The 17,555-nt window shown below is 27.2% G+C and overlaps 4 protein-coding genes across 7 annotated transcripts in view; 1 reads left to right on the forward strand and 3 right to left on the reverse strand.

The window, feature by feature from the left end:
* Positions 1–17,555, forward strand: part of LOC109605890 (tubulin polymerization-promoting protein homolog) — a 166,181-nt gene that overhangs the window by 48,184 nt on the left and 100,442 nt on the right. The window lies entirely within an intron of this gene.
* Positions 575–3,332, reverse strand: LOC126264446 (uncharacterized). The gene is made up of 3 exons (XM_049962424.1): positions 3,216–3,332; positions 1,282–2,187; positions 575–1,226 (listed from the first exon to the last, which is right to left on the reverse strand). Exons 1-2 carry the CDS (start codon positions 3,288–3,290, stop codon positions 1,606–1,608), a joined length of 657 nt encoding a protein of 218 aa, XP_049818381.1. The 5' UTR covers positions 3,291–3,332; the 3' UTR covers positions 575–1,226; positions 1,282–1,605.
* LOC109603347 (protein FAM184A-like) lies at positions 6,235–9,147 on the reverse strand. Its single transcript, XM_049962421.1, has 4 exons — positions 9,088–9,147; positions 7,462–8,039; positions 7,126–7,414; positions 6,235–7,070 (listed from the first exon to the last, which is right to left on the reverse strand). The coding sequence occupies exons 2-4, from the start codon at positions 7,887–7,889 to the stop codon at positions 6,492–6,494; spliced, it is 1,296 nt and encodes a 431-aa protein (XP_049818378.1). The 5' UTR covers positions 7,890–8,039; positions 9,088–9,147; the 3' UTR covers positions 6,235–6,491.
* Positions 15,605–17,555, reverse strand: part of LOC109603335 (uncharacterized) — a 52,811-nt gene continuing 50,860 nt past the window's right edge. For all 3 annotated transcript variants that reach the window (XM_049962415.1, XM_049962416.1, XM_049962413.1), the window contains one exon: positions 15,605–17,426. In XM_049962415.1, the coding sequence (XP_049818372.1) occupies positions 16,681–17,426 (746 nt within the window). In that variant the 3' untranslated portion in view covers positions 15,605–16,680. The remainder of the gene's footprint in view (positions 17,427–17,555) is intronic.

Genomic DNA, 17,555 nt, shown 5'->3' on the forward strand with positions numbered 1-17,555 from the left:
TTACCAAATAAATTATTAGCCTTGTTTCAAAAAATCAGCCCACTAATGGGTTACCCTTTCAAGCTGACTGATGCGTATCCTCAAACAGTGGGGTAACTAACTCCTTAGTATGAGCTGCCAGAATGTTTCTTAATTTAACAGGGAGAAAGTTTAGTTCCTTATTTGCTTAAGTCAAACAAGCTTAGAGTTAAAAATAATAACAACATACCCAAGTCACATATATTATCATACAGATATAGAGGAAATTTAGAAATATTCATTTATCTTAATAAATACTGCATAACTAGTAATAATATGGATATTTAATTGTACACTTTTATCAAGACAAATTAACATTTCTAAAGTTTCTCTACATATGAGAGGTATTGTATATAAATATTTATTATTTCGTTGTTGATATAAATAACCAAAAATATCAGTGGAAAATTTTATTTAAATTAACAAACAATACAAAACTTAAGGAAAATATATACATATGTAAATTACATTTAATTATATCTACGATTAAACTTAAATATAATAATATAACAACACAAACAATAAGTTTTCTATATGTTTAATGACAAATAAAATTAAAAAACCAACAAAAGTTTATAGAGCAACAACTGTGTTTCTGAAACTATCAACTTTTGTATTAATGTAAATGAGTTTTCATGTCTTATGTAATCTATTTCTTCTATTTCTGTTAATGTTAAGAGCATTTATGTCCTCCTGCCCTTCCGCCTGGTGTCAACATACATTTTCTCCAGCATTTTAATTTTTGACTTCATCATCGTATCATTCTTAGTAGCCTTCTCATTATAAACGTTAAGCTCTTCTAATTCGAGTGACACTTTTATTATTTCTTCATGCTTTTTCTTAATTTCTCCTTCTTTCTTTCTATTGTGGGATTGAATTTCTTCAAATTGTTTACGCTTTGAGTCGTACGTATCGCTGAACGTTTTAATTAAGGCATTCAATTCTGCCTGTAACTCATCTATAATTGTATGTTTTGTGGAATTAGCATCGGAAAGTGTGGTATTTAATTCATTTATCTTAATCTGCTGATCAGAAATAGTTTGTTTCAGATCAGACAGTTGGGACAATAAGTTTGTACTTTCTCCCTTAACAGAATCAGTTAATTGTTTCCTTTCTGATGTCTGCTGAGAAATTTCACTGATTTGGCTTTGGTAATTGGTAATATCTTCTTTAACCATTCTGATTTTTGACTCCATTAAATCGTGTTCCTAAAAAATATTGATGTTGCAGTTTTAGCTAATCAAGATTTCTTTACAAACTCACTGTTTGTAATTCGGACAACTTCGATTTATCCGATAAATACTCATCCATTTGAGTTAAAGTGTTTGACTTCATAAGGCATTCCAATCGCAAAGTTTCATGATTTCTAAAATAATCTGTATCTAATTTATCAATCTGATTTTTTGCTTCAGAAATGTCGTGTAGTATTTTGGCTTTTTTCTGTTCTATTATATTTAATTCTTGTTGAGTTTCGTTTTTAGTAATTCTTTTGTCTTCAAGAGAACGTGCAATAACTGAGACTCTCTCTTGTTCCGCAGCAATCCTAAAAATTGAATATTATTTTTTTGTTAAGAACTACTTTCATTCTTACTCATATTTAATATTTTTTAATTCAGCAATTTTTTTATATTTTGCGATCTTGCTTTTAATTTCTTTAATTTTAACTTCATATTCTAAATTTGTCTGTCGAATTTCTCCATTAGCATCCTTTAATGTCTGACGCCCTTTTAGTGAATTGTCATATTCTTCTTTTATAAATAGTTTTTCTTCAGATATTTTAATCTGTTCTTGTAAGTTATCCAGTTTGGTTTTATAATATTGACGAGTCTCATTAACATCAGTTTCAAGTTTCAACACAAGTTTTTCTTTAGCGTCTTTTGTTGTGAGTGCTGCGTCATACATATCTGCTAATTCCTTCTTTAGCGCTTTGTAAGACTCTAGAATAGCAGCATTTTGGTGGGCTTCGTTGAACACTATTTTAATGTTCTCGCATAATTCATTATGATTTTTATCAACCAGACGTATAACCATGCGATTGATATCTAATGTGGAGTTATTGTAAATATTAGTCAATTTATTGATAAGAAGCTCGTCTTCCTTGTCGATTATATCAGCCGCTAAAGTCTTTGCTTTTCCTTTAAAATCAGATAACATTTTGGTAGAAGCAGACTGGAATAAAATCAGATTAAGTTTATTTACAATTAATTACAATTATAAATTTCAAATTTTAGAATAATCAGTTAGTACTATTCTAAAATAGTATATTTTAGCAAAATTTTATGCCCCTTCATTCAATTCCAATGGAAACTATGGCCCATATTACAAAAATTTATATTAAAAAATGTATGGTTGTGTCAAAGAAAAATATAAGAAATTTATGATTTTTAGGATTATTTAGAAAGGCTATAAAAAATAAGGCAGAGCCATGAAAAAGACTTCAAGTAGAATGGCAAAATGTACCTCTTGAATTTACCAGAAAATTGGTTGACTCTTCTATTTGTTTTTGGTTTATTATCCGAAAATTAAATTATTTAATTAGGTTTACAAACTTCTGTCCAAGTTTAATTTTGTATAAAATTCTATTTTACTTTATAATATCTTAATAAAAATAAATATGATTGTTTATTAACGATTCGAATAGGAATTCGAAGTTACAACATTTTGAACAATTATTTTTCACCAATATAAATAAATATACAGAAATATTCTCGGTAGTTCGACAGGACGACAAAGTACCACCGAATTGCTTCCACCGTCTTTAGATCTTAAAATTGTAAATTTTACATTCATAGACTAAATAACATTTACGAGTTAAAGGGGAGAATAAGATATGAAACCAGAGCAACATTTCCGAAGCTATTTCGTAATGGGGGGTCACGCCCCATATTTTTGAAAAAATATTCTTTTTAAAAGGTGAACGTGTCTTAAAAATATTTATTCCAGTTAAAGTTTTCACCCTATATGTAATTATGTAAAAAATACAAAAGTTTTTAATAAATGCTGTGAATTACATTGAAAAGAAAGAAAACACTTTTTACAGTATACAATTAAGTATTGTCACAAATTAATCTTTTGGCATAAATATTTATGGTAATATTTATCCAAATTTTGTATGAATTATGACAAACTTTTACACAAATTCTTAAAATTTATTTTACTGAATGTTCATGTTGAATAACAAAATAAAATCAACTTACCACTGAGTCTATAATTGGAGCAACCTTCTTTTTAATTTCTTCCAATTTTTTACCACTCTCTTTTTTATTAGCCATTTTTAACGCTTTTAAGAACAATATCAGACTGATTAAATTGGGCACCGGTTTTTATTTAATTAAATTCAAAATTTGTGGTTATAATTGCCAGTACCTAAGGCTCCGACATACGAATTCTAATTCATGTTTAAATTTATTTCTTGAAACAGTACAAATTGACATTAAACCGCATATTATTAAAAAGTTTAAAAATGTCAATATAACATTTTGAAATTAGTTAAAATTATAGAGTTTGTAAATTCAAATAGTTATAGTGTATAAGGTTACAAACGTGTTGTGAGCACCGAGTACTGTTAAGATCTGTGAAATATTGAATCTGTTTTCATTTTCAATACATAATTTGGTAAAGTTGCAGAATCGGTCACTCTAAGGAACATTATCTAGCGCATGCGTCGTGAGGCGCTGATTTCGCGCTTCTTGAACATTTTGAAGTGCAGTGTTGTCGGTTTGCAACGGTCAAAATATTCGAATAATTTTTTATGGTTGAATTATTGTTGTGTTGTTGTGTATGTATTATACTTTTTATTTTTTTGGTAAGTATATTATTTCTTCTAATTTGATGATTATGCTCATTATTAAAATATTATACTTTACAGATTATATTCTCATGGCGTTTTTAAAAACAATATATTATTCCTATTCTTCTGCTAATTACTTTCTTAATTTATTTGTATGCTCATTTAATATATTTTACCTTATAGATCTTTCTCATTTTTGAAATATTTTACTTTTATTCCTTTAGTAAGATTATTTTTAATTTGTTAGCAGTCATATTTTAAGTTATCTTACTTTATAGATTATTTGTGTGCTGCATTTATTTATTTTTTGTACAATCTTAATTTATTGATATGGGTCGTTAATTAATTAATATATTTTACTATATAGATAATTGTATTGTATTTAATTAAAAATGTTTTTAATTTTTATTATTTTTTAATTTATTCTAATTTATTAATAAATTTATACTATATTTGCATTGAACAATTTTTTTCAAGTTACATAGACCATGACTGTTCCTCGGAAGATCTGTTTCCATCGTACCTCCACGAATTCATATGGAGAAATAAATTTAAAAATCATAATATGTTTATGAGCATTTTAAATTGTATTAGGGAGCAATATCCAGTGGAATAGATTTTTTTGTTTTAATTGATTATGTTTTTTATTACAAAATATATAAATATATCTTTTTCGTTAATTTTATATTAATGTTGTAAATTTACCTAATTTACCTTTGTAAATTTACCTAATTATTTAATAAAGAACTTTTAATTAGATCGTTAAACTACCAAAGAAATATAGAGTAAATAAAAAATGAATATACTAATTAATAAAGCGATTTGAATTTTATCTCTTTTCGAATTCAACCACATAAATAATATACATAGTCATACATGAAAAACATAATAAATTACATATATATTTTTCTAAAAATCATTTCTCTACATATTTCGTTAAAAATGAAATCTGGCAACTATGCTGTCTAAAATCTCCGAAACAGACGATTTCAAATCCAGTTGACGCATGCGCTACAAATATTCCTTAGAGTGACCGATTCTGCAACTTTACCCATAATTTAATATTATTTTGGTAAAGTTGCAGAATCTGTTACTCTAAGGAATTTTTTTAGCGCATGCGTCAACTTGATTTGAAATCGTCTGTTTCGGAGATTTTAGACAGCATAGTTGCCAGATATCATTTTTAACGAAATATGTAGAGAAATGATTTTTAGAAAAATATATATGTAATTTATTATATTTTTCATGTATGACTTATATTATTTATGTGGTTGAATTCGAAAAAAGATAAAATTCGGCAAATCACTTTATTAATTAGTATATTCATTTTTTATTTACTCTATATTTCTTTGGTAGTTTAACTATCTAATTAAAAGTTCTTTATTAAATAATTAGGTAAATTTACAAAGGTAAATTAGGTAAATTTACAACATTAATATAAAATTAACAAAAAAGATATATTTATATATTTTATAATAAAAAACAAAATCAATTAAAACAATAAAATCTATTCCACTGGATATTGCTCCCTAATACAATCATAAACATATTATGATTTTTAAATTTATTTTTCCATATGAATTCGTGGAGGTACGATGGAACAGATCTTCCGAGGAACAGTCATGGTCTACGTAACTCGAAAAAAATTGTTCAAATCAAATATAGTATAAATTTATTAATAAATTGGAATAAATTAAAAAATAATAAGAATTAAAAACATTTTTAATTAAATACAATACAGTTATCTATATAGTAAAATATATTAATTAATTAACGACCCATATCAATAAATTAAGATTGTACAAAAAAAATAATAAATGCAGCACACAGATAATCTATAATAAGATAACTTAAAATATGGCTGCTAACAAATTAAAAATAATCTTACTAAAGGAATAAAAGTATAATATTTTAAAAATGAGAAAGATCTATAAAGTAAAATATATTAAATGATTTAAAAACGCCATGAGAATATAATCTGTAAAGTATAATATTTTAATAATGAGCAATAATCACCAAATTAGAAGAAATAATATACTTACCAAAAATAAAAAGTATAATACATACACAACAACACAACAATAATTGAACCATAAAAAATGATTCAAATATTTTGACCGTTGCAAACCGACAACACTGCACTTCAAAATGTTCAAGAAGCGCGAAATCAGCGCCTCACGACGCATGCTCTAGAGAATGTTCCCTAGAGTAACGGATTCTGCAACTTTACCATTATTTTATTCACCAGTACAATGTAAGTGTCTTGAATGTTCTAATAATCCATTTAAAAAAAAGCCCATTTATTTTGCAGAGTGGGAATACATAAAAATTACATTAATATTTATAACCAATTTTATTATAAACACATTTTAATACCTATCATCATGGATAAACTAAATATACCACAAAAATAATATTATTTTTTTGTATAAAGCATAAATAATCTTATTAAATTATACAGAGTAGTAAATAAAGTTAAAAAAAAATTAGTAACTATCATCATGGACAATCTAAATATACCAGAAAAATAACATTATTTTTTGTATAAAGCATAAATAATCGTAGTAAATTATAGTAGTAAGAGTAATATATAAAGCTAAAAAAATAAAGTAAATAATGACATTCATTTTCAAACTAACAACTTTTGTAAATATCATGTCTTATGTTGCATTTATGCAAATATTTAAACAGTCTTATTATCATTATTCTCTTCATTTTCTATTATTGTTGAGATCGTCTCTGTGTTCCTAACCTTCCTCTCGGCTTGAAGATACCTATTCTCTAGTTCTTTAAGTTCTTTTTTCATCTCCAGATCATTTTTAGTGGCAACCTCATTAGATTTGTTAAGCTCATCCAATTCAAGTGACAATTTTTTTATATCTTCTTGCTTTCTTTTAATTTCTTCCTCTTTATTTTTATTACGGGATTGAATTTCTTCAAATTGTTTACGCTTTAACTCGTACGAATCGCTGTGCGCTTTAATTAAGGTTTCCAATTCTGCCTTTAGCTCATCTCTAATTTTTTGTTTTGATGATTGAGAATCGGTAAGCGTGGTATTCAATTCATTTATCTTAATCTCCTGACCAGAAATAGTTTGTTTTAGTTCGGAAAGTTGGAACAATAAATTTGTACTTTCTTCCTTAATAGAATCAGTTGTTTGTTTCCATTTTGATATCTTGCAAGAAATATCACTGATTTGGCCTTCGTATTTTCTACTTTCTTCTTTAACAATTTTTATTTTTGACTTCATTAAATCGTGTTCCTAAAAAGTATTGGTGTTACATATTTAGCTAATAAAGATTTCTTTATAAACTCACTGTTTGTAATTCCAATAATTCGGATAACTTAGATTTATCCGATAAATACTCATCCATTTGAGATACAGCATTGGTCTGCATAAAGAATTCCAATCGCAAAGTTTCATAACGTTTAAAATGGTCTGTGTCTAATTTATCAATTTGTTTTTTTGTATCGAAAATGTCGTATAGTAGCTTGCCCTTCTTCTGTTCTATTGCTTTTACTTCTTGTTGAGTTTTTTTTCTAGAGTTTTTTTTGTCTTCAACAAAACGTCCAACAGCTGTGGCTGACGCTTGTTCCGCAGCAATTCTAAAAATTGAATATTATTTTTTTTTAGGAACTAATTTCATTCTTACTCATTTTTAATATTTTTTAATTCAGTAACTTTTTTATATTTAGCGATCTTGCTTTTAAATTCTTTAATTTTAGCTTCATATTGTAAGTTTGTCTGTCGAATTTCCTCATTAGCATCCTTTAACGTTTGATACTCTTTTAATGAATTGTCATATTCTTCTTTTATTAGAAGTTTATCTTCGGATATTTTAATCTGTTGTTGTAAGTTAACCAATTTGGATTCGTAATGTTGACGAGTATCATCAATATCAGTCTCAAGTTTAGACACAAGTTTTTCTTTATCTTCTTTTGCTGCGAGGGCTGCTTCATACATATCTACTAATTCCTTCTTAAGAGCTTCGCAAGACTCTAGTTCAGTAGCATTTTCGTGGGCCTTGTTGAATACTAATTTAATGTCCTCACATAATTCATTATAATTGTTATCAACCATATGTACAACCTTGCGATTGAAATCTGCATTGGAGTTGTTGTACACATTGGTCCAATTATTGAGAAGCAGCTGATCTTCTTTGTCGATTATATCAGCCGCTAAAGTCTTCGCTTTTTCTTTGAAATCAGCTAACTTTTTGACAGGATCAGACTGTAATAAAATCAGATTTTCAGATCAGAAGTTTTATTAAAATTAATTATACCTATAAAATTGAAAGTTTAAATTTTATATCTATCTAACATGGTATATTTGAGCAAAATTTTATGCCACCTCATTAAACCCAATTTAAGCTATATACTATTTAAATTTATATTAAAAAATGTGTGGTTATATTATATTCGGTAATTCATGATACCGAATTTTTGTACTTAAGGGCAAAAGGTGCTTGACGAATCAGGCAAAGTTATTATATTTTTCAAAGTAAAATATAAATATATAGGGTGTTGATTTTAACCGGAATAAATTACGTTGGAATATATTTACCCATCTTTTTTAAGTAACATATAAAATTTTAAACATTGTTCTAAGGAGTAAACCACCCCAACAGTTATTACTGAAAATGTTGAAAGTTCCATGCATAACATTGAAAACTAAATGGGAAGTTTAATTACTTCTGAAAGAAACAATTGCTCAATATGCCATTTACTTGTTATGTCCATAACACACCTCTTATTCTTTCCTTCAGTTTATTAATGTTCTTGAATGTAAAACGTTCTTTTTAGAAGTCTCCACAAAAAGAAACACATGCAATTTTTTTGCCACAACTGATTGCTACTTTTTACCCTCAGATTTGAAAAAATGATTTTTTTACTTTTAACTTGAAAATATGTCTTATTTAAGTGAATCTGTAAATCAGGACAAATATATTCAGTTATTCTCAAATCCCTTAGAGTATAATCTGACCGACAAGAACCTCCGACTTCAACATTGTGATTTACATTCAAAGTATGAGCTAAGAAAAAAAATGAGGTCAGGACATCACCGAAAATGTCACGTAATATCAGGATCGAAACCAGAGTAGAATGTCGCCAGCAAGTAAATAACAATATTAAATGAGATCATTACACTGGATACGTCTTTCTCTTACCTTTCCAATAAGGGGCCACACGCCATATTTTTGTATTTAATAAAAAAGTTTTGAAGTGGACATTTTGACATGTTAAATATTAAAATAAAATCAATTAATAAAATAACTTACCACTGAGTCTATAATTGGAGCAACCTTCTTTTTAATTTCTTCCAATTTTTTAGCACTCTCTTTTTTATTATCCATTTTTGGTGCTTCTAAAAAATATGTCAGAATGATTAGATTGGGCACTGACTGAATTCAAAATTTATGGTTATAATTGCTAGTATCTAAAGCTCCTATACATTTATTTTAATTTAATTTAATTTTTCAGTTTTCCTATTGAAACAATACAAGTTGATATCAAATCGAACGTTTTTAAAAGTTTTAATAAATTAGTATTATATTTGGATAGTATTTAAATTATAGAATTTATAAATAAAAAATATAGTGTATAAAGTTACGATCGTATTGATACCACCGAGTAGTGTTGATATCTATTTTCAATTTGAATCACTGATATTCCATTCAAAAAATTTTTTTTTTCGGAGTGGGAATACATACAAAAATTATGTTAATATTTAAAAATTAGATACTCGTTTTAGTAACCATCACAAAGGAACATACAATAGAAAAAGCGTTTGACCCTTCTGAATTTAGAGAGAGACATCTTGCATGATAGAGACAGTAGAAGTCTGTCCCCTAGTGGGAGACTTAGTGTCCTTTTGTACATGATGCCTCTTTCAGGATTCAAATGAATCAAACTCTTTTCGTACATTATAACTTTAATAATAATATGTATTTAAGCATAATTAATCTTATTAAATTATATGGGTATATAAGTTATTTAAAAAAAATTAACAAGTACAAGAAAATAATTTATTTTTGATTATCTATATTTGTTCGGGTATATATGTTAAGACGACATTTGTTGGAATTATTACTAGCATCTTCAGAGGTCTTATTTAAACCGATTTGTTTGCTCTCTTCTACCTCATTGTATATTTTGTGACTAAAGATGTTCCAATAAGGGAAAGTTCACACCATGTCCAACAAAAAGTATTTTTATTGGATACTCCAGATAAGACAATGGATTTGGATTGCTCGTGACGTTAAAGTTGTGAAGAGTATTCCTGATTTTCCAAAATATGAAGATTTAATAGATTCTGTGGACAACCAAGAAGAGGGCGATATACTTCATAGGCTAAAGCCACCAGTCTGATTGTAAAATACCTAGAAGGACAGAACATAGTCGGATCTCGATATCTATAACGTTTGATCTTCGTTGAGGTGGTGTTGTTGACTGACTCCAAAAGAGTAATATTTAGAGATTTGGAATTGACTATCATTAGACTTTAGCCCCTTTAGCTAGACTTGAATCTATGCCTTTAGTTTTGTCCCCCCCAGAACGTTACGGTCTACAAGTGCTTCAAATTGATATTGTAACCGCATAACAAAAGCTACTGAAATATATACAAGATGGAGGTTACACCTGTAAGCTAAATAAGGATTAATAAGGACTTCGACAAGGAGGAGGAAAGTAGAATGAAGCAATAGATGAATGGTTCATGTTTAGGACTGGAGATTATTCAGGCTATTTTTGGGTTTTGCAGGAGTTATACCGAATAACTGTAAACAATTTATCTTTTTGTTCGTTTGATATTATAACAGTTATTGAAGGGATGGTGTACGAGTAAAACCTCATTAGTGTAAAGTGTAGTTTAAAAATCCTATAAAGTAATTATATATATATATATATATATATATATATATATATATATATATATATATATATATATTCTTGAATTTTCAATAGGACAATTATTAAATAAGTATTATGTAAATTATAAATCAATATAAATTTTTACAGTACGATATTTATATTGGGGTCGAAACAAGCCCACGTCACATATAGAAGGTTACAGTTGTTTAAACTTTTAAATAACATGTCAATTACATAGATAATTATATATTTATGTAAAACTCAAGAAAGGATTTTTTTTTGAGTGGGATAAAAATTGTTTATCTTGAAACCTATTGGTTTTTCTTGGTCTTTCAGTTTTATTTTTCCCTTCTTCATCGAATTGAAAGAACGATATAGTCGTGTATAGTATTTGTATAATTATTGTGGATTTTGAAGAGATTAGTGACATTTAGTAAAAAATTGCTTCCCTTTTTGCCAAATGAATATTTAGTTTTTTGATTTGTAACTAACAGAAATATTCACCGATATATTTGTATATAGTGTGTTCATAATTGGTATAATTAATATTAGGTTTGTATATATCGACTTACCTGAAAAATTTATTATTTCAAATAATTTTATGCCAGATATTTCAAATAATTTGCAATAACTTATTTTGTGTTGTCTTAACTTGTAAACAATAAATTAAGAAAACATTGAGAAATCAAAATTCTCTACTAACATTCTAAAATATTTATTTAACAACATATTTTTCAAAGCGCCGTTGAATTGTTATTTCTCACTTATTTTTTATAGTCGTTCGGAAATATTTTTGGAAATAATCAGTAGCTTCACTTAGATTGTCACTTAACTCAAGAGTCTTCTCCAAAGAATCAACGGGCGTTAAAGCGATTCTAAATTCCATATTGTGATTCCCCTAAATAAAAAAACAGTTTACCCGTTAAAATGATGACTTTAATATAAGTAGGTACTTACAGTTCGAATTTTCAGGTCACCACCATCGTAAATTAAATTACCAACCACCAAATTGGCTAAAATTAGCAGTAGAACAATTTTAAAGTACATTTCTTGAATGTAAATTCTACAATACAAATATTGTTTTTCTACTCAGATATATAACATATTTGAATGGATATGATTGTTAAGATAATTTTTTTGGAAACTAAATTCCTTATTTACTTAACGTAACGTTGATTACTGTTAACTTTCCTATTCATAAATTTCTTCTAATAAAATATCTGTAAGTTTATTGTTCATTTGTATTCTTTTTATAACTTACCAATTATTAACACACTATAGGCGGGCAGCAAAATAGTCCAAACTAAGTTGTTGAATTATAACAAAAAATAAGAGATAATTCTTTCAGTTCCGTATATAAACCAATAGAGTAAAATTATCTCACCCCGCTTTTAAAGTAAGTACATTCAAAAAGGTAAAAATTACCCGGTCCACTAACAATCAACAGTTCTCGAGACGGGTATTTTTCCCGACCCGCTCATAGTGTATTAATATTACTATTTATTATCTTGATTCACAATCGAAATCAGTACAAAATTACCATAGAGATTTTCTTAATTATTAAATCAATATTCGTATTCGTATATCATATTTATACTTGTTACTATGATAAAATGTGATTGGTTTACAACAATTCGACAAAAAATCATAAAACTAATTGACACTAATAAGAAGCCATTAACTGAATACATTATTATATCTTTAACATATACTATTGCATTATAATTAATTTTATATAATTTTAATTAATAAAAATTCATTACTATTACAATATATTTACAACCAATAAATTTTCTATAATTATGATCTCTGTGTAGATCTTTTAAAACTGAATGTTTATTTAATTTTTTTCTGGTCGAAAATGTGATTCCTGTCCAATAAACGCCTCTCTTAAGATATTTTTTGGAAACTAAAGATAAATCCTTATTTAATCAACGTATACACATTTGATTACTGATAATTTTCCCATTCATAATTTTTTTCTAATATAAAGTTGTTTGTTATAAATTTATTATAAATTAAATGACTTATTTATTGTTAATTATTTTCGCAAGTTTATGGAGAAATTATTGGAGAGAGGAAATTTACAATTAAAAAAAAATAATTACAGAGAAATGTTTATGGCGTAAAAAATCTAAAATTCCAAATGCAAAATGTGTTTTCAAAATTTAATGCGTGTAGAATTTTATTTATTTAAAGAGAACCCGTTGTTGATGGCTTCTACTATATATTAAATAATTTTTATGTGTGTGTTTGTGTTGTGTCAACTTGTCAATAAATATAGGAAACATATAAATAATATAATAAGGAAACATTGAGAAATCAAAATCCTCACCTAATATTCTACAACATTTATTTATTTATTTTTAATAAACTTTAAATATTTATTTAACTAAATATTTTACAAAGAATTGTTATTTCTCACTTATTTTTGGTAGCGGTTAGGAAATATTTTTGGAAATAATTAGCAGCTTCACTTAAATTGTTACTAAACTCAAGAGTCTTCTCCAAAGAATCAACAGGCGTTGAAGCGATTGTTAATTCCATATTGTAATTTTCCTAAATAAAAAAACAGTTTACCCATTAAAATGGTGACTTTAATCTAAGTATGTACTTACACTTCGAATCACGTCACCACCATCGTAAATTATATTACCAACCACCAAATTGGCTAAAATTGAAAGTAGAACAATTTTAAAGTACATTTCTTGAATGTAAATTCTACAATACAAATATTGTTTTTCTACTCAGATATATAACATATTTAAACGGATATGATTGTTAAGATAATTTTTTTTGGAAACTATTTATGGTACTTAACATATCTGATACTGATAATTTTCCTATTCATAATTTTCTTCTAATAAAATGTCTGTAAGTTTGTTGTTAGTTTGTATTCTTTTTATAGCTTACCAATTATTAATATTACGATTTATTATTTTGATTCACAATTCAAATCATTTTTTTAATTAATAATCGATTATAAATCGATATTCGTATTCGTATATCATATTTATACTCGTTACTATGATAAAATATGATTGGTTTACAACAATTCGACAAAAAGTCATAAAACTAATTGGTACTAATAAAAAGCTAATAACTGAATACATTATTATATCTTTAACATATACTATTGCATTATAATTAATTTTATATAATTTTAATTAATAAAAGTTCATTACTATTATAATGTATTTACAACCAATAAATTTGCTATAATTATGATTTCTGTAGTACCGCCCTATTCCATGCAAACAATTTTGTACACGAACCTTTTAAAACTGAAAGTTTAATTTTTTTTCTGGTCGAAAATGTGATTCCTGTCTAGTAAACGCCTCTCTTAAGATATTTTTTCGGAAACTAAAGATAAATCCTTATTTAATCAAAGTATACACATTTGATTACTGACAATTTTCCCATTCATAATTTTTTTCTAATATAAAGTTGTTTGTTATAAAATTATAAATTAAGTGGGTTATTAATTGTTAATTGTTTTCGCAAGTTTATGGAGAAATTATTGGAGAGAAAATTTACAGTTAAAAAAAATAACTACAGCAAAACGTTCATGGCGTAAAAAATCTAAAATTCCAAATGAAAAATGTTTTCAAAATTTTAAAGCATGTAGAATTTTACTTATTTAAAGGGAACCCATTGTTGATGGCTTCTACTATATATTAAATAATTTTTATATTGTTTTTTATTTTTAAAATTTCGTAATTATTGTTGACAAGTTGAGACAACACAAAATAAGTTATTGCTAATTTTTTTTGGCGAGATAAGATTACTTTATTTTTAGTAAAATTATTTTTTAATGAAATATCTCCCCTAAAATTATTTGAAATAATAAATTTTTCAAGGTAAGTCTATATATACAAACCTAGCAATTATTAATTTCATTATAACTGTCACAGATATACGAAAAAGTAAATTTGTTGTTATTTTCATTACTTTTTTTTGAAAATATATTTACACAAATCAGACACTTTACTACAAACTTCCAATTTTACACAAACTACCAGCATAATCTTTACCACACACTCAATACCTCAAAAATACCTAAACGGGTTTTTTCCTTAAGTTTTTTCCCCATCATCCAACAACAGTTCCTACAAACTCACCTTCCAAACTCCATTGTCTCAACCATATTGGAAACAAAATACCTCCATAAATGCTTCGCTCATGCCACAACACAAGTGACGACAAGTGACCAAACCACTCTCCTCCTATATGTATTATATCGGAAGACCAATAAAGATTAGTTTAGTTTAATTTAAATAAAATTTGAGAATTACGTGTTTTAACGTAGTATAAGAATAGTATTATTGCATTACATAATATAATATTCCAATGTTATTAAAAAATAAGATAATATGTTCTATTTTTTATTGTTTATTGCATTGTTTACTTGATTAAAAATAAAATAAAAAGAATCATTTTTAATTTTTCCACAGAATTATGATTGATTGAGATGCAGTGTATATATACAAACCTTTGTGTGGAACGCAGATGATAATGAAACTGGAAATGTGAATGTGGCAATTATTATTGCTATTTTCATTACTTTTTTTTGAAAATATATTTACACAAATCAAACACAAATCTCTTTACTACAAACTTCCAATTTCACACAAACTACCAGCAAAATCTTTACCACACACTCAATAATATTTATTATTTCAAATCAAATTCAAAGAAATTCTTGATGCCTGTATCAGTTTTAAATAATTTTTATAATATTGTTTTAATACCAATATGTTTATATAGAATCATATATTTCCATTTGCCGAAGATAACATGAGTAATGTATATGACATGATTTATAAAATTATCTACATTAACAATAGTTTTCATAAATTTCATTCTGCACCTTGGTCATTCAGTGCGTACCCTGAAGAGTCTGGAGATTTGAATAAAAAACGGAAAATCGTTCAATAAAATGTTTATTAATACTTACTACAATATATTACAATGGAACTACTACTGATACAAGAAATATTTAATAACCAATCACAAAATTAGGTCCGATACGGACATAGCCACAACAGTCGTAGTGGAGTTTTACAGCATTTTACACAAGACCACAAATAACAATTTCAGAACATGTATATCTTGCAAGAAGATAAACTTGATAAACATAAAACATTAAACGCTGTACAAACCCGTTATTAATTACAAAATTAATAAAAAACTAGTAACCACAGAGAGGATATAACATAAAATACTGAGTTTATATAAAAATTACATTTAGTTAAAATAACAACGTTAAATTGGACGTCAAGTTTCAGTTTGTACATTTTTAAAATTTAGAGGACTGTCTAAGTAATATTACACAAACTACCAGTTAATATTAATATATCCCGGTCACAATGCTTACATATTAAAACTCTATTAACGAATACAATATTCACAAATAAATTCACTAAACATTTATTAAATTAAGTGTCTGGATATTAAGGTTACAACAGATAAAAATGATTTCAAATTTAAATATCACATAAACATTTGGTAAACCACCCAAACGACATAATTATAATTAAGATGTAACATACATATGGGTAAAATACTTGTTCTGCGGTCAGTGGCGCAAATCCTACAATTCTACATTAATGATTTTAATGTTTGTACCTCAAAAAAGACTCTAGTAAAGACGCAAATTTTGTCTTTGGTGATTTTCACATATGTATACACGACGATCATAAACACGTATTCGAGTTACGCCACTGCCAACAGCATATTCTACGTTAAGATAAAATACTAACGACATTGGCATTTAATTTTGGCCTGTCTAAAATTTACGAAAACATTTTAAATTGAAATTTGGGAATGTTTAAAATTTTAATTTTTTAATTTTACGGATAATTCCATGTACAAATCATATATTTTTGACATGCATTTAACATTTATTAATTAATGGTTATTAATTTTGTGTAAGTTTTCCATCAATTGTACATAAAATCACATTTTCTAAACCTTATTAAGATGTTAAAAACGTTGGGAATCTATGTTGTATTACTCAGCTTCCTTTCCAAAGTACTGGATTCTATGCCACTATCCTCATCTGCACTGTCCAGTAAACTGGCTTCGCCTCTTACGAATTCGACTTTGCATTTAGTTTCATCCATGCCAACATCCTTGATAATTTGACTTTTGATTGATGGATATGTAACTAGTTCAGGTGACATATCAGCTGAATCAGCTTGCTTTTCTGCTGGGGTGTCTAAAGCTTCTGAGTTATTTAAAGGTTTGTAGGGAAGAGCTTCAAATGATACGTTTTTATTCTCCGTAGTACCATCTGGGGGTGTATCAACCTGTTGTACCAAAAATCGACTCTTCCCGAATGTCGAGAATGTAGGTTTCTCCCTCAACACAACTGGTTCAATACTGGGTTCAACTGTAAACATTTTCCCTGTTGTAAACGCACTGGGACTAGGTGGTAAATCGAGTTTTAATTTATTCCTTGTATGTCTTAACCCTCCTAGTGAATCGTTTCCTTTGATGAACTTCTTTATTGGATTAGCAGCTTCACTAGCCAGGACTTTAAGTGGAGGTACGACTGATTTTCTTAACTCGCCTGTTGGATAATCATCTAAACTGGCTGGTGTTATGTCCTCCATTCCACTGTCAGGGGTCATGTTCTCCACTGTCCACTGACTGCTCCCTGGGAAAAATTGGGAACTGAGGCTACTTATCATGTCAAATGGTTTTGAGGAACTGCTTATGAAAAACTCCTCATTGCCTAAATTACCTGTAAAATGGAAATGTGTAACATTATATTATACTACGAGTCAGTGATTCAAACACATAACACATGTTTGATGTTTAATAAAACTGGTATATAATAATTGGGAACATATAACTTGTAAATTGGCATTTT

Source organism: Aethina tumida, chromosome 2 (genome assembly GCF_024364675.1).
Source record: "Aethina tumida isolate Nest 87 chromosome 2, icAetTumi1.1, whole genome shotgun sequence".
NCBI classification, from domain to species: domain Eukaryota; kingdom Metazoa; phylum Arthropoda; class Insecta; order Coleoptera; family Nitidulidae; genus Aethina; species Aethina tumida.